An 18,768-nucleotide genomic window follows, 5' to 3' on the forward strand; every position below is an offset into this window, starting at 1 on the left:
CCAAATTGCTCAGTCAACGTATCTGGTCACCTGAAGCATCGGAAGATGGGACGGCACAGTGGCACAATGCTTAGCGCTGCTGCCTCACAGCGCCAGGGACCCGGGTTCAGTTCCTGGCTTGGGTCACTATCTGTGTGGAATTTGCACATTCTCCCCGTGTCTGCGTGGGTTTCCTCCGGGTGCTCCAGTTTCCTTCCACATTGTGAAAGACGTGCTGGTTAGGCGCATTGACCCAAACTGGCTGTGGCAACTAAAGGAATTTCACAGTAACTTCATTTCAGTCTTAATGTAAGCTTTACTTGTGACGAATAAATAAACTTTACTGTAGATGAAGCTTGATTGATGGACATAACACCTGATTGATGGTAGATGGAAAACACCCCTGAAAGCTGTGGTAACCGAGAATATTACAAACTCTGTTTAACCTTGAGCTTTAGAGGGAGCTTTACTCTGTATCTAACCCTGTGCTTTACCTGTCAAAGAACAAAGAACAATACAGCACAGGAACAGGCCCTTCGGCCCTCCAAGCCCGTGCCGCTCCCTGGTCCAAACTAGACCATTCTTTTGTATCACTCCATTCCCACTCCGTTCATATGGCTATCTAGATAAGTCTTAAACGTTCCCAGTGTGTCTGCCTCCACCACCTTGCCTGGCAGCGCATTCCAGGCCCCCACCACCCTCTGTGTAAAATATGTCCGTCTGATATCTGTGTTAAACCTCCCCCCCTTCACCTTGAACCTATGACCCCTCGTGAACGTCACCACCGACCTGGGGAAAAGCTTCCCACCGTTCACCCTATCTATGCCTTTCATAATTTTATACACCTCTATTAAGTCTCCCCTCATCCTCCGTCTTTCCAGGGAGAACAACCCCAGTTTACCCAAGCTTTCCTCATAACTAAGCCCCTCCATACCAGGCAACATCCTGGTAAACCTCCTCTGTACTCTCTCCAAAGCCTCCACGTCCTTCTGGTAGTGTGGCGACCAGAACTGGACGCAGTATTCCAAATGCGGCCGAACTAACGTTCTATACATCTGCAACATCAGACCCCAACTTTTATACTCTATGCCCCGTCCTATAAAGGCAAGCATGCCATAGGCCTTCTTCACCACCTTCTCCACCTGTGATGTCACCTTCAAGGACCTGTGGACTTGCACACCCAGGTCCCTCTGCGTATCTACACCCTTTATGGTTCTGCCATTTATCGTATAGCTCCTCCCTACATTATTTCTACCAAAATGCATCACTTCGCATTCATCAGGATTGAACTCCAACTGCCATTTCTTTGCCCAATTTCCAGCCTATCTATATCCTTCTGTAGCTTCTGACAATGCTCCTCACTATCTGCAAGTCCTGCCAATTTTGTGTCATCCGCAAACTTACTGATCACCCCAGTTACACCTTCTTCCAGATCGTTTATATAAATCACAAACAGCAGAGGTCCCAATACAGAGCCCTGCGGAACACCACTAGTCACAGGCCTCCAGCCGGAAAAAGACCCTTCCACTACCACCCTCTGCTTTCTGTGACCAAGCCAGTTCTCCACCCATCTAGCCACCTCCCCCTTTATCCCATGAGATCCAACCTTTTTCACCAGCCTACCATGAGGGACTTTGTCAAACGCTTTACTAAAGTCCATATAGACGACATCCACGGCCCTTCCCTCATCAACCATTCTGGTCACTTCTTCAAAAAACTCCACCAGGTTAGTGAGGCATGACCTCCCTCTCACAAAACCATGCTGACTATCGTGAATGAGTTTATTCCTTTCTAAATGCGCATATATTTAAGAGAGCGGTAGAGCTATAGTTATTGGGGACTCGTTTGTTAGAGGGATAGATAGGAGGTTCTGTGGCAACAAGAGAGACTCACGGATGGTATGTTGCCTCCCGGATGCCAGGGTCCGTGACATCTCCGACCGTGTCTTCAGGATTCTAAAGGGGGAGGGGGAACAGTCACAAGTCGTGGTGCACGCCGGCACCAAAGACATAGGTAAGAGAGGGGACGGGGATTTAAAACAGGAATTCAGGGAGCTAGGGTGGAAGCTGAGAGCCGGGACAAAACAGGTTGTCATCTCTGGTATGTTGCCGGTCCAACGGGATAGCGAGTTGAGGAACAGGGAGAGAGTGCAGTTAAACACATGGATGCAGGGATGGTGTAGGAGGGAGGGTTTCAGCTATGTGGATAATTGGAACACTTTCTGGGGAAGGTGGGACCTGTACCAACAGGACGGGGTACACCTGAACCAGAAGGGCACCAATATCCTGGGAGGGAAATTTGCTACAGCTCTTCGGGGGGGTTTAAACCAATTTGTCAAGGGGATGGGAAAAGGAGTTGTAGTCCGGAGGTCAGTGAGTGTAGTGAGGTACTGGGAAGGGTATCATGGTCAAAGGTGGGTACCAGCAGACAAGAAGGTGGGTTGAAGTGTGTCTACTTCAATGCAAGGAGCATCCAAAATAAGGTAGGTGAACTTGGGGTGTGGATTGGCACTTGGGACTACGATGTTGTGGCCATTACGGAGACATGGGTAGAACAAGGACAGGAATGGTTGTTGGAGGTTCCGGGGTATAGGTGTTTCAGTAAGTGTAGGGTAGCTGGTAAAAGAGGTGGAGGAGTGGCACTGTTAATCAAGGAGAGTGTAACGGCTGCAGAAAGGCATTTCGAAGGGGATCTGCCTACAGAGGTAATATGGGCTGAGGTTAGGAATAGGAAAGGAGCGGTCACGTTGTTAGGAGTTTACTATAGGCCCCCAAATAGTAATAGAGATGTGGAGCAAGAAATTGCTAAGCAGATTATGGATAGGTGTGGGGGTCACAGGGTAGTTGTCATGGGGGACTTTAACTTTCCAAATATTGATTGGAGCCTTCATAGGTCGAATAGTTTGGATGGGGCAGTTTTTGTGCAGTGTGTGCAGGAGGGGTTCCTGACACAATATGTGGATAAGCCGACAAGAGGTGGGGCCACATTGGATTTGGTAATGGGAAATGAACCGGGCCAAGTGTTGGATTTGGTTGTGGGAGAGCACTTTGGAACACTTTCTGGGGAAGGTGGGACCTGTACCAACAGGACGGGGTACACCTGAACCAGAAGGGCATCAATATCCTGGGAGGGAAATTTGCTACAGCTCTTCGGGGGGGTTTAAACCAATTTGTCAGGGGGATGGGAAAAGGAGTTGTAGTCCGGAGGTCAGTGAGTGTAGTGAGGTACTGGGAAGGGTATCATGGTCAAAGGTGGGTACCAGCAGACAAGAAGGTGGGTTGAAGTGTGTCTACTTCAATGCAAGGAGCATCCAAAATAAGGTAGGTGAACTTGGGGCGTGGATTGGCACTTGGGACTACGATGTTGTGGCCATTACGGAGACATGGGTAGAACAAGGACAGGAGTGACCACAATTCGGTGTCTTTTGTTATTGCAATGGAGAGGGAGAGGGCCATGTGGCAGGGCATAGTTTACAATTGGGGGAGAGGTCATTATGATGCAATGAGGCAGGAATTAGGAAGCATAGGATGGGAACAAAAATTGTCAGGGAAAGGCACTAATGAAAAGTGGAACTTTTTCAAGGAACAAATACTGCGTGTCCTTGATAGGTATGTCCCTGCCAGGCAGAGAGGAAATGGCCGAGTGAGGGAACCATGGTTCACAAAAGAGGTGGAATGTCTTGTCAAGAGGAAGAAGGAAGCATGTGTAAGGTTGAGAAAACAAGGTTCAGTTGGCTCGATGGAGGGTTACAAGTTAGCAAGAAATGAGCTGAAAAAGGGGCTTAGGAGAGCTAGGAGGGGGCATGAGAAGTCCTTGGCGGGTCGGATCAAGGAAAACCCCAAGGCTTTTTACTCTTATGTGAGGAATAAAAGAATGACCAGGGTGAGGTTGGGGCCGGTCAAGGACGGCAGTGGGAATTTGTGCATGGAGTCAGAAGAGATAGGAGAGGTGATGAATGAATACTTTTCTTCAGTGTTCACCAAGGAGAGGGCCATGTTTTTGAGGAAGAGAGGGTGTCACAGGCTGATAGGCTGGAGGAAGTAGATGTTCGGAGGGAAGATGTACTAGCAATTTTGAATAAACTGAAAGTTGATAAGTCCCCTGGGCCTGATGAAATATATCCTAGGAACCTTTGGGAGGCAAGGGATGAGATAGCAGAGCCTTTGGCATTGATCTTTGCGTCCTCACTGTCCACGGGGGTGGTGCCAGAGGACTGGAGATTGGCGAATGTGGTTCCTCTGTTTAAGAAAGGGAATAGAAATGACCCTGGTAATTATAGGCCGGTTAGTCTTACTTCGGTGGTCGGTAAGTTGATGGAAAAGGTCCTCAGGGATAGGATTTACGACCATTTAGAAAGATGCAGCTTAATCCGGGATAGTCAGCACGGATTTGTGAAGGGCAAGTCTTGCCTCACAAATTTGATAGAATTTTTTGAGGAGGTAACTAAGTATGTAGATGAAGGTAGTGCAGTTGATGTCATATACATGGATTTTAGTAAGGCGTTTGATAAAGTCTCCCATGGTCGGCTTATGAAGAAAGTAAGGATGTGTGGGATAGAGGGAAGTTTGGCCAATTGGATAGGTAACTGGCTATCTAACAGAAGTAAGAAGTCTCACAACACCAGGTTAAAGTCCAACAGGTTTATTTGGTCGCAAATAGTCCAACGCCGGCATCTCCACATCATATGGGCGGCACGGTAGCACAGTGGTTAGCACTGCTGCTTCACAGCTCCAGGGACCTGGGTTCGATTCCCGGCTTAGGTCACTGTCTGTGTGGAGTTTGCACATTCTCCTCATGTTTGCGTGGGTTTCCTCCGGGTGCTCCGGTTTCCTCCCACATTCCAAAGATGTGCGGGTTAGGTTGATTGGCCATGATTAAATTGCCCTTAGTGTCCTGAGATGCATAGGTTAGAGGGATTAGCGGGTAAATATGTAGGGATATGGGGGTAGGACCTGGGTGGGATTGTGGTCGGTGCAGACTCGATGGGCCGAATGGCCTCTTTCTGTACTGTAGGGTTTCTATGATTTCTATGATCTAACAGAAGACAGAGGGTGGTGGTGGATGGAAAATTTTCGGACTGGAAACCGGTTACCAGCGGAGTGCCACAGGGATCAGTGCTTGGTCCTCTGCTATTTGTCATTTTTATAAATGACTTGGAGGAGGGGGCTGAAGGGTGGATCAGTAAATTTGCTGATGACACCAAGATTGGTGGAGTAGTGGATGAGGTGGAGGGCTGTTGTAGGCTGCAAAGAGATATAGATAAGATGCAGAGCTGGGCTGAAAAATGGCAAATGGAGTTTAACCCTGACAAATGCGAGGTGATTCATTTTGGTAGGACAAATTTAAATGTGGATTACAGGGTCAAAGGTAGGGTTCTGAAGAATGTGGAGGAACAGAGAGATCTTGGGGTTCATATCCATAGATCTCTGAAGGTTGCCACTCAAGTGGATAGAGCCGTGAAGAAGGCCTATAGTGTGTTGGCATTCATTAACAGGGGGATTGAGTTTAAGAGCCGTGGGGTTATGCTGCAACTGTACAGGACCTTGGTGAGACCACATTTGGAATATTGTGTGCAGTTCTGGTCACCTCACTATAAGAAGGATGTGGAGACACTGGAAAGAGTGCAAAGGAGATTTACCAGGATGCTGCCTGGTTTGGAGGGTGGGTCTTATGAGGAAAGAACTGAGAACAGTACAGCACAGGAAACAGGCCCTTCGGCCCTCCAAAGGTTGAGGGAACTTGGGCTTTTCTCTTTGGAGCGGAGGAGGTTGAGAGGAGACTTGATAGAGGTTTATAAGATGATGAGGGGGATAGATAGAGTGAACGTTCATAGACTATTTCGTCGGGTGAATGGAGTGGTAACTCGGGGGCATAACTATAGGGTTCATGGTGGGAGATATAGGAAGGATGTCCGAGGTAGGTTTTTTACTCAGAGAGTGGTTGGGGTGTGGAATGGACTGCCTGCAGGGATAGTGGAGTCAGAAACTTTAGGAACATTTAAGAAGCTATTGGATAGGCACATGGAGTACTTCATAGAATCATAGAAACCCTACAGTGCAGAAGGAGGCCATTCGGCCCATCGAGTCTGCACCGACCACAATCCCAACCAGGCCCTACCCCCACATATTTACCCACTAATCCCTCTAACCTACACATCTCAGGACTCGAAGGGGCAATTTTTAACCTGGCCAATCAACCCAACCCGCACATCTTTGGACTGTGGGAGGAAACCGGAGCACCCAGAGGAAACCCACGCAGACATGAGGAGAATGTGCAAACTCCACACAGACAGTGACCCGAGCTGGGAATCGAACCCAGGACCCTGGAGCTGTGAAGCAGCAGTGCTAACCACTGTGCTACCGTGCCGCCCATACTTCGGGATGATAGGGAGGAAATAGCTTGATCTGGGTTTCAGACAAAGCTCGGCACAACAACGTGGGCCGAAGGGCCTGTTCTGTGCTGTACTGTTCTATGTTCTATGTTCTACATCCTATCTCTAAGAATCTTCTCCAACAACTTCCCCTCCACGGACGTCAAGCTCACCAGCCTATAATTACCCGGGTTATCCTTCCTACCCTTCTTAAATAACGGGACCACATTAGCTATCCTCCAATCCTCTGGGACCTCACCTGCGTCCAGTGACAAGCAAAGATTTGCGTCAGAGGCCCAGCGATTTCATCTCTCGTCTCCCTGAGCAGCCTTGGATAGATTCCATCAGGCCCTGGGGATTTGTCAGTCTTTATATTCTCTAACAAACCTAACACTTCCTCCCTTGTAATGGAGATTTTCTCCAACGGTTCAACACTCCCCTCCGAGACACTCCCAGTCAACACATCCCTCTCCTTTGTGAATACCGACGCAAAGTATTCATTTCGGATCTCCCCTACTTCTTTGGGCTCCAAGCATAATTCCCCACTTTTGTCCCTGAGAGGTCCGATTTTTTCCCTGACAACCCTTTTGTTCCTAACGTAGGAATAAAATGCCTTGGGATTCTCCTTAATCCTGTCTGCCAAGGACATTTCGTGACCCCTTTTTGCCCTTCTAATTCCCCGTTTGAGTTCTTTCCTACTTTCTTTGTACTCCTCCAGAGCTCCCTCCGTTTTTAGCTGCCTGGACCTAACATACGCCTCTCTTTTCTTTTTGACCAGTCCCTCAATTTCCCTGGTTATCCACGGTTCTCGAATCCTACCCTTCCTATCCTTCTTTTTACAGGCACATGCCTGTCCTGCAGCCCTAACAACTGATCCTTAAAAGACTCCCACATGCCAGATGTGGATTTACCCTCAAACAGCCTCTCCCAATCAAGAGCTGCCAATTTCTGCCTCATCCCACTAAAGTTAGCCTTCCCCCAATCCAACACATTACCCTTGGGACACCACTCATCCTTTTCTATCACTACCCTAAAGCTAACAGAATTGTGGTCACTATTTGCCACATGTTCCCCTACCAAAACTTTGAAGACCTGACCGGGCTCATTCCCCAGTACTAGGTCCAGTATAGCCCCCTCTCTCGTCGGGCTATCTACATATTGTTCCAAAGAACCCTCCTGTACGCATTTTACAAATTCCTCCCCATTCAGAGTCCCAGCTCTCAGCGATTTCCAGTCTATACCAGGGAAATTGAAGTCTCCCACTACAACAACCCTATTTTTCCTGCACCCATCCAGTATCTCCTGACATATCCGTTCTTCCACTTCCCTTGGGCTGTTGGGGGACCTGTAGTATACCCTGTCCTGGGCATGTTTGACAGGGACAGTGTGGAGGGAGCTTTACTCTGCACCTAGCCCTGTGATGTAACTGTCCTGGGAGTGTTTGATGGGGTAAGAAGTCTAACAACACCAGGTTAAAGTCCAACAGGTTTATTTGATAGCAAAAGCCACTAGCTTTCGGAACAGGCTGTTCCTTCGTCAGGTGGGTGGGAGTTCTGATCACAAACAGGGCACAAAGACACAAATTCAATTTACATGAATAATGATTGGAATGTGAGTCTTTACAGCTAATCAAGTCTTAAAGGTACAGACAATGTGAGTGGAGGGAGCATTAAGCACAGGTTAAAGAGATGTGTATTGTCTCCAGACAGGTCAGTTAGTGAGATTTTGCACATCCAGGCAAGCTGTGGGGGTTACAGATAGTGTGACATGAACCCAATATCCCGGTTGAGGCCGTCCTCATGTGTGCGGAACCTGGCTATCAGTCTCTGCTCAGTGACTCTGCGCTGTCGTGTGTCGTGAAGGCCGCCTTGGAGACGGCTTACCCGGAGATCAGAGGCTGAATGCCCGTGACCGCTGAAGTGCTCCCCAACAGGAAGAGAACAGTCTTGCCTGGTGATTGTCGAGCGGTGTTCATTCATCCGTTGTCGTAACGTCTGCATGGTTTCCCCAATGTACCATGCCTCGGGACATCCTATCCTGCAGCGAATCAGGTAGACAACGTTGGCCGAGTTGCAAGAGTAGGTGCCGTGTACCTGGTAGATGGTGTTCTGACGTGGGATGATGGCATCTGTGTCGATGATCCGGCACGTCTTGCAGAGGTTGCTGTGGCAGGGTTGTGTGGTGCCGTGGTCACTGTTCTCCTGAAGGCTGGGTAGTTTGCTGCGGACAATGGTCTGTTTGAGGTTGTGCGGTTGTTTGGAGGCAAGAAGTGGGGGTGTGGGGATGGCCTTGGCGAGATGTTCGTCTTCATCAATGACATGTTGAAGGCTCCGGAGGAGATGTCGTAGCTTCTCCGCTCCGGGGAAGTACTGGACGACAAAGGGTACTCTGTCCACCGTGTCCCAAGTGTTTGATGGGGACAGTGTAGAGGGAGCTTTACTCTGTATCTAGCCCTGTGCTGTACCTGGCCTGGGAGTGTCTGATGTGGAGAGGCAGGCGTTGGACTCGGGTAAACACAGTCAGAGTTTTAACAACACCAGGTTAAAGTCCAACAGGTTTATTTGGTAGCAAATGCCATTAGCTTTCGGAGCGCTGCTCCTTCGTCAGATGGAGTGGAAATCTGCTCTCAAACAGGGCACAGAGACACAAAATCAAGTTACAGAATACTGATTAGAATGCGAATCTCCACAGCCAACCAGGTCTTAAAGATACAGACAATGTGAGTGGAGGGAGCATTAAGCACAGGTTAAAAGAGACGTGTATTGTCCCCAGACAGGACAGCCAGTGAGATTCTGCAAGTCCAGGAGGCAAGCTGTGGGGGTTGCTGATAGTGTGACAGAAACCCAACATCCCCGTTTCGGCCGTCCTCATGTGTGCGGAACTTGACTATCAGTTTCTGCTCAGCAACTCTGCGCTGTCGTGTGCCGTGAAGGCCGCCTTGGAGAACGCTTACCCGAAGATCAGAGGCTGAATGCACGTGACCGCTGAAGTGCTCCCCCACAGGAAGAGAACAGTCTTGCCTGGTGATTGTCGAGCGGTGTTCATTCATCCGTTGTCGTAACGTCTGCATGGTTTCCCCAATGTACCATGCCTCGGGACATCCTTTCCTGCAGCGTATCAGGTAGACAACGTTGGCCGAGTTGCAAGAGTAGGTACCGTGTACCTGGTAGACGGTGTTCTCACATGAGATGATGGCATCCATGTCGATGATCCGGCACGTCTTGCAGAGGTTGCTGTGGCAGGGTTGTGTGGTGTCGTGGTCACTGTTTTCCTGAAGGCTGGTTAGTTTGCTGCGGACAATGGTCTGTTTGAGGTTGTGCGGTTGTTTGAAGGCAAGAAGTGGGGGTGTGGGGATGGCCTTGGCGAGATGTTCGTCTTCATCAATGACATGTTGAAGGCTCTGGAGGAGATGCCGTAGCTTCTCCGCTCCGGGGAAGTACTGGACAACGAAGGGTACTCTGTCCACCGGGTCCCGTGTTTGTCTTCTGAGGAGGTCGGTGCGGTTTTTTGCTGTGGCGCGTCGGAACTGTCGATCGATGAGTCGAACGCCATATCCTGTTCTTATGACGGCATCTTTCAGCCTCTGGAGGTGTCTGTTGTGATCCGCCTCATCCAAGCAGATCCTGTGTATACGGAGGGCTTGTCCGTAGGGGATGGCTTCTTGAACGTGTTTAGGGTGGAAGCTGGAGAAGTGGAGCATCATGAGGTTATCCGTGGGCTTGCGGTACAGTGAGGTGCTGAGGTGACCGTCCTTAATGGAGATGCGTGTGTCCAAGAATGCAACCAATTCCGGAGAGTAGTCCATGGTGAGTCTGATGGTGGGATGGAGCTTGTTGATGCCATCATATAGTTGTTTCAGTGATTGCTCACCATGACTCCAAAGGAAGAAAATGTCATCGATGTATCTAGTGTATAGCATCGGTTGAAGGTCCTGTGCGGTGAAGAAGTCTTGTTCGAACCTGTGCATGAAGAAGTTGGCATATTGAGGTGCAAATTTGGTCCCCGTGGCTGTTTCGTGTGTCTGGATGAAGAACTGGTTGTTGAAGGTGAAGACATTGTGGTCCAGAATGAAGCAGATGAGTTGTAAAATTGCATCTGGAAACTGGCAGTTGTCGGCGTTGAGTACTGAGGCTGTTGCAGCAATGCCATCATCGTGAGGGATGCTGGTGTAGAGTGCCGAGACATCCATTGTAACGAGGAGTGCTCCTGGTTCAACTGCTCCATGTGCTTTGGGTTTCTGTAGGAACATAGAACATAGAACATTACAGCGCAGAACAGGCCCTTCGGCCCACGATGTTGCACCGACCAGTTAAAAAAAAAACTGTGACCCTCCAACCTAAACCAATTTCTTTTCGTCCATGAACCTATCTACGGATCTCTTAAACGCCCCCAAACTAGGCGCATTTACTACTGATGCTGGCAGGGCATTCCAATCCCTCACCACCCTCTGGGTAAAGAACCTACCCCTGACATCGGTTCTATAACTACCCCCCCTCAATTTAAAGCCATGCCCCCTCGTGCTGGATTTCTCCATCAGAGGAAAAAGGCTATCACTATCCACCCTATCTAAACCTCTAATCATCTTATATGTTTCAATAAGATCCCCTCTTAGCCGCCGCCTTTCCAGCGAAAACAATCCCAAATCCCTCAGCCTCTCCTCATAGGATCTCCCCTCCATACCAGGCAACATCCTGGTAAACCTCCTCTGCACCCTCTCCAAAGCCTCCACATCCTTCCTGTAATGTGGGGACCAGAACTGCACACAGTACTCCAAGTGCGGCCGCACCAGAGTTGTGTACAGTTGCAACATAACGCTACGACTCCTAAATTCAATCCCCCTACCAATAAACGCCAAGACACCATATGCCTTCTTAACAACCTTATCTACTTGATTCCCAACTTTCAGGGATCTATGCACACATACACCTAGATCCCTCTGCTCCTCCACACTATTCAAAGTCCTCCCGTTAGCCCTATACTCAACACATCTGTTATTCCTACCAAAGTGAATTACCTCACACTTCTCCGCATTAAACTCCATCCGCCACCTCTCGGCCCAACTTTGCAACCTGTCTAAGTCTTCCTGCAAACTACGACACCCTTCCTCACTGTCTACCACACCACCGACTTTGGTGTCATCAGCAAATTTGCTAATCCACCCAACTATACCCTCATCCAGATCATTAATAAATATTACAAACAGCAGTGGCCCCAAAACAGATCCCTGAGGTACACCACTTGTAACCGCACTCCATGATGAATATTTACTATCAACCACCACCCTCTGTTTCCTATCCGCTAGCCAATTCCTGATCCAATTTCCTAGATCACCCCCAATCCCATACATCTGCATTTTCTGCAGAAGCCTACCATGGTGAACCTTATCAAACGCCTTACTAAAATCCATATATACCACGTCCACTGCCTTGCCCCCATCCACCTCCTTGGTCACTTTCTCAAAAAACTCAATAAGGTTAGTAAGGCACGACCTACCTGCCACAAAACCATGCTGACTATCACCTATCAATTCATTACTCTCCAAATAATTATAAATCCTATCCCTTATAATTTTTTCCAACATCTTGCCGACAACAGAAGTGAGACTCACCGGTCTATAATTCCCGGGGAAGTCTCTGTTCCCCTTCTTAAACAATGGGACAACATTCGCTAACCTCCAATCTTCTGGTACTATACCAGAGGCCAACGACGACCTGAAGATCAGAGCCAGAGGCTCTGCAATCACTTCTCTTGCCTCCCAGAGAATCCTTGGATAAATCCCATCCGGACCAGGGGATTTATCTATTTTCAGACCCTCCAGAATATCCTGCACATCCTCCTTATCAACTGTAATACTGTCTATTCTACTCCCTTGCAACCCAGTGTCCTCCTCAGCTATATTCCTGTCCCCTTGCGTGAACACCGAAGAGAAATATTGGTTCAATGCTTCACCAATCTCCTCCGGTTCCACACATAACTTCCCTCTGCCATCTATAACTGGCCCTAAACTTGCCCTAACCAACCTTCTGTTCTTGACATACCTATAGAACGCCTTAGGATTCTCTTTAACCCTATCCGCCAAAGTCTTCTCATGTCCGTAGTGTCGCGACAAAAGCTGGGGGTTCTTTGTACAATGGGTTTCAGGATGCCCTCGACATAGCCGGAGAGGTTCTCGCACAGAGTCCCATTGCCCGATACGATGGGACAGCCGGGTGTGTTTGCCTTGTGTATCTTCGGGAGGCAGTAGAGATCTCCAACTCGGGGAGTACGATAGCCAGTTACCTATCCAATTGGCCAACTTTCTCTCTATCCCACACCTCCTTACTTTCATCAAAGCCGACCATGGGGGACCTTATCAAACGCCTTACTAAAATCCACGTATATGACATCAACTGCCCTACCTTCATCAACACACTTAGTTACCTCCTCAAAAGATTCTATCAAATTTGTGAGACACGACTTGCCCTTCACGAATCCGTGCTGACTATCCCGGATTAATCCGCATCTTTCTAAATGGTCGTAAATCCCATCCCGAAGGACCTTTTCCATCAACTTACCAACCACCGAAGTAAGACTAACCGGCCTATAATTACCAGGGTCATTTCTATATCTTTTCTTAAACAGAGGAACAACATTCGCCACTCTCCGGTCCTCTGGCACCATCCCCGTGGACAGTGAGGACCCAAAGATCAAAGCCAAAGGCTCTGCAATCTCATCCCTTGCCTCCCAAAGAATCCAAGGATATATTTCATCAGGCCCAGGGGACTTATCGAGCTTCAGTTTATTCAAAACTGCTAGTACATCCTCCCTCTGAACATCTACTTCCTCCAGCCTATTAGCCTGTCACACCTTCTCTTCCTCAAAAATATGGCCCCTCTCCTTGGTGAACCCTGAAGAAAAGTATTCATTCATCACCTCTCCTATCTCTACTGACTCCATACACAAGTTCCCACTACTGTCCTTGACCGGCCCTAACCTCACCCTGGTCATTCTTTTATTCCTCACATAAGAGTAAAAAGCCTTGGGGTTTTCCTTGATCCGACCCGCCAAGGACTTCTCATGCCCCTTCCTAGCTCTCCTAAGCCCCTTTTTCAGCTCATTCCTTGCTAACTTGTAACCTTCAATCGAGCCATCTGAACCTTGTTTCCTCATCCCTACATAAGCTTCCCTCTTCCTTTTCACAAGACATTCCACCTCTTTTGTGAACCATGGTTCCCTCACTCGGCCATTTCCTCCCTGCCTGACAGAGACATACCTATCAAGGACACTCAGTATTTGTTCCTTGAAAAAGTTCCACTTTTCATTAGTGCCTTTCCCTGACAGTTCCTGTTCCCATCTTATGCCCCCTAATTCTTGCCTAATTGCATCATAATTACCTCTCCCCCAATTATAAACCTTGCCCTGCCGTACGGCCCTACCCCTGTCCATTGCAATAACAAAAGACACCGAATTGTTGATACGATCTCCAAAGTGCTCTCCCACAACCAAATCTAACACTTGGCCCGGTTCATTTCCCAGTACCAAATCCAATGTGGCCCCACCTCTTGTCGGCCTATCCACATATTGTGTCAGGAAACCCTCCTGCACACTGATGCGCGATTAATTCACTCGGGAGGCTAGGTCATACCCGGGAATAAAGGCTTTTATTCGCAACAAGAAAAGAGCATACTGCTTAACAATACTATCCCAGACTAAGGGCCACTAGGAAGTAGCAGTGACCTTTATACTCCTATAAGAAGGCGGAGCCAAACGGAGTGTACCACAGAACAATGCTAACAGGTGGAACACCCCAACCCTAACCCCAACAGTAACAAGAGTAACATATGTACAAGTACCCATAGTGGTAACCATCTATGGTTCACCACACACACACTGCACAAAAACTGCCCCATCCGAACTATTCGACCGACAAAGGTTCCAATCAATATTTGGAAAGTTAAAGTCCCCCATGACAACTACCCTGTGACCCCCACACATATCCATAATCTGCTTAGCAATTTCTTCCTCCACATCTCTATTACTATTTGGGGACCTATAGTAAACTCCTAACAACGTGACCGCTCCTTTCCTATTTCTAACTTCAGCCCATATTACCTCAGTAGGCAGATTCCCCTCGAAGTGCCTTTCCGCAGCCGTTAAACTATCCCTGATTAACAATGCTTCTCCTCCACCTCTTTTACCAGCTTCCCTATAGTTACTGAAACATCTGTACCCCGGAACGTCCAGCAACCATTCCTGTCCTTGTTCTACCCATGTCTCCGTAATGGCCACAACGACGTAGTCCCAAGTACCAATCCACGTCCCAAGTTCATCTACCTTGTTTCGGATGCTCCTTGCATTGCAGTAGACACACTTCAACCCACCTCCCTGTCTACTGGTACCCACCCTTGACCTTGATACCTTCTCCAATACCTCACTACCCTCAACACTGACTTCCGGACTACAATTCCTTTTCCCACCCCTTGTGGTCCCCTCTGGTCAGAGGCTGCTAACGCCAGAATGAGCTGTTTATTGCCACTCTGCTTTCTGCCTGTTAACCAATCTTTAATCGATGCCAGTATATTACCTCCTATCCCAACGCTTTATTTGTGTTGACCAACTTTCCATTGCTGACCTGATTAAAAGCCTTCTGAAACTCCAGGAACACTGCATCCACTTTTCTCAATTATGTTAGGAATATCCTCACAAACCTCCAACATGTTTGTCAAACGTGATTCACCATTGATTAATCCATGTTGACTATGCCCAATCACATCTTCATTCTCAAAGTGTCTATTCCACAACTCCTTGAGAATTAATTATTTTAATTTCCCTCCTTGTGCAGGAAGGTTAGTGAGTGAGTGAAGGGCGACAAACGGGCTATCAGAGTGTCTGAATCATTTCCCTTTGCTAAAAATTATACTTTGAGTGTCAGTCCCTTACGAAACAGAGGCTCTCGTGTAACTTTGTCAGTTGAGCTGCTGAGCTGGTACATCCCAGAGTTTTCTCTTTACATCATTTCCAAACACCAATGTACCTGTGCAGTAAGCGAGGGAACAGACACGTGGCTTCTTCAACTCATAAACAAAGAAATTGGAGCAGCGTTTGATCTTTATTTCTTGGTGCCAGCGACAGGTGTTTCCACTCCAGTGAAAACAAACTGTCCTCTTTACTATCCCTTCACGCAGACTGGGATGAGATCCTGAAATGAGGAATAGAAAGATTGAAAAGTGTCTCCAGTGTGAATTGTGTTGGACAGTCAATGTCAATCTGATGTAACAGAGTCTGAAATTACCTCTTAACCAGCCTGTGGCGTGTGTGGAGCAACGTCTTGCTGGAACAACAGTCTCAGGAATGGTCGAACTACCAGGACTGAAAGGACAATCACACAGTTCATCGCTGTACTGATGCAATCCAAATAAAAAGAGGCTGCAAATACTCAGCTGGTCAGGCAGCCTCTGCGGCGAGAAACAGAATAACGTTACCCTTTGTGACGAACCATCTTCAGAGCAGAGGAGTTATCACAACACCAAACATTAACTCTGTTTATTTCCAGAGATGCTGGCTGACCTGCTGTATATTTCCAGCATTTTATTTTTGTTATTTCATTATTTTAAGGAAGAGGTGTGTGAAATATTAAATGAGATTAGCTCAGTGAGGGAGGAAATATGAAGATGTTTACCATCCTTGAAAGTGGATATGTCCCCAGGCAGAGACAATTCATACCGGAGGCTGCTGAGGAAAGCAAGGGAAGATGTAACAAAGACACAAAGCATCTTCACCCATCAACTGTGCCTATAGATGTGGAGCTGGAAAAGTAATGACATTGATTAAGAGACAGCCGGAGTAATTACAGAGCATTCAGCCTCATGTCTGTGGTGGGAAAATAATGGGAAATAATTCTGTGAAATAATAGAAATCATCATTTGGGAAGGTTTAAATAAATTTGAGTCAGAATGGATTTGTTCAAATAAGTCAAGTCTCAATAACTTGATTACATTGATTGGCAAAGTAACATGGAGAGTTGATGAGTGTAACATATATGATATAGTCCACAAGGGTTTTAGCAAGAGCTTTGACAAGGTCAAACAAGACTCACTCGTCAGGAAATTGGAAGGAGAGTTGGATGCCAATTGTCTCAATGTCAGAAGCAAAGGGTTGTGGGTAGTGTGGTTATTGAGATTGGAAGGTTATTCCCAGTGGAATTCCAGAGGGATCTGTACTGAGTTCCTTGTGTTCTTGTGGTAGTGTCAATGAAATGGAATTAAAAGTTGGGGACATGAATAAGATGTCTGCAGCAGAGATGAAAATCGTTCATGCGCTTGATAGTGAGGAAGAAAGCTGTAAACAGCAGGAAGATATCGATGGATTGGTCAGGTGGGTAGATGTGTGAGCAATAGAACTCAATGTGGAGAAGTGTGAGGGAATGGGTTTTGGGAGGACAAACACTGGATGGAGAACACACAATGAATGGTGGATATTGAGGTGAGTGGTGGAGCAGAGGGATCTTGGAGTATATGTCTATTGATTGCTGATGATAGCGCGACAGGAAAATAAGGTGCTCAAGATGATGCTGTAGAGATTTTTCTTTATTGATCAAGGACACGATTAGAAGAGGAAGGAGGTGTTTCTCTAATTGTATAAAACAATTGTTAGAGCACAAATAGAGTACAGTGTACAGTTCTGGTCACCACATCACCAAAAGAGTCTGGTAGAGACAATTGATGAGGATGGCCGGCACGGTGGCACAGTGGTTAGCACTGCTGCCTCACAGTGCCAGGGACCCGGGTTCGATTCCCGGCTTGGGTCACTGTCTGTGTGGAGTTTGCACATTCTCCCCATGTCTGCGTGGGTTTCCTCCGGGTGCTCCAGTTTCCTCCAGGGGCAATAGCCAATATAAGTGCATGGGGTTGTGGGGATGTGGCCTAGTGTGACTGTGGTTGGTGCAGACTCGATGGGCCAAATGGCCTTCTTCCACACTGTGGGATTCTATGAGATGTTGGAACATTTTATTCAGGAGGGGAGATTTCATTCTGACATATAACATCAGGAGGTATCTGGATTGAGTGGATTAGGAAGAATCGGTTTTCATTTGCAGAGAGGTCAATGTCCAGGGAGCAAAGATTGAGAATAATTGTGGGAACATTGAGTGGGGGGCGCTGAGGAGGAGTATTTCCACACACCGAGTGGTGTGAACCTCACAGAGCTAGAAGGTGGCACTCTGCTTTTTCAACCAGTATGGATACAATGGATCGAATGGCCTCGTACTGCACCCTGAATTTTAACATGTTTAAACATATTGCCACCCATCCCAGCAAGTCACTTTCCTCTCAGTCACAGAATCGAAAAATGAAACAGTGCAGAAGAGGCCCTTCAGCCCGTCAAGTCTGCATTGATACGTGAGAATCCCCTGACCTTCATACCTAATTCTGGTTACCACCTCTTGGCCCGTAGCCTTGAATGTTATGGCATACCAAGTGCTCATCCAGGTACTTTTGAAAGGATGTGAGGCAACCTGACTCTACCACCCACCAAGGCAGCACATTCCACACCATCACCACCCTCTGGGTAAAATCATTTTCCCTCACATCCATCCTAAGTTTCCTGCCTCTCACCTTGAACTTGGGCCCGTGTGACTGACCCTTCAACTAAGGGGAACAGCTTCTCCCTATTCACTCTGTTCATGTCTCTCAGAATCTTGTACACTTCGATCAGCTCGCCCCTCAGCCTTCTCTGCTCCAGTGAGAACAACCCAAGCCTCTCCAACCTCTCTTCATAACTTAACAGTTCTATCCCAGGCAGCATCCTAGTGGATGGATAATGTGGTGACGAGAACTGCACACAGGACTCTAGCTGTGGCCTCACCAAAGTCCGATACAACTCCAACATAACCTCCCTGCTTTTGTAATCTCTGCCTCCAATAATAAAGGCAAGTGTTTCATATGACTTTTTCACCACCCTACTAATTGTGCTTCTTCCTTCGGTGATCTATGTACAAACATGCCAAGGTCCCTTTTTTCCTCAGAGAGTTCTTAGTGTCATGCCATTCATTGAATACTTCCTTGTCAAATTACTCCTTCCAAACTCATACTTTTCAGGGTTAAATTCCATCTGCCCCTGATCTGCCCATTTGACTATCCCATCTATATCTTCCTGGACCCAACACATTCATATATATAATTAACACCCGACCAATCTTTGTGTCATCTGAAAACTTACTCATCCAGCCCCTCAACATAGTCATTGGTGCCATTAATATAAATGACAAATAATATCAGACCCAGCACAGATCTCTGTGGTACGTGACTAGACGCTGGCTTCCAGTCACAAAAGTAACCTTCTGTCATCACCCTCTGTCTACAACAACTAAGCCAATTTTTAATCCTCATTAAGTTACTCTGTATCCCATGTTCATTTGCCTTCTTTATAAGACTCCTATGTGA

General features: G+C 47.4%; 1 protein-coding gene across 1 annotated transcript in view; it reads right to left on the reverse strand.

Annotated features, from left to right (window-relative positions):
- The window catches only part of LOC144486016 (uncharacterized), a 209,859-nt gene that overhangs the window by 62,528 nt on the left and 128,563 nt on the right, over nucleotides 1–18,768 (reverse strand). The window contains exons 9-10 of the mRNA XM_078204125.1: nucleotides 15,621–15,697; nucleotides 15,363–15,527 (exon numbers count right to left, since the gene is read on the reverse strand). Of these exons, the coding sequence (XP_078060251.1) occupies nucleotides 15,363–15,527; nucleotides 15,621–15,697 (242 nt within the window). The remainder of the gene's footprint in view (nucleotides 1–15,362; nucleotides 15,528–15,620; nucleotides 15,698–18,768) is intronic.

Source organism: Mustelus asterias, unplaced genomic scaffold (genome assembly GCF_964213995.1).
Source record: "Mustelus asterias unplaced genomic scaffold, sMusAst1.hap1.1 HAP1_SCAFFOLD_266, whole genome shotgun sequence".
NCBI lineage: Eukaryota > Metazoa > Chordata > Chondrichthyes > Carcharhiniformes > Triakidae > Mustelus > Mustelus asterias.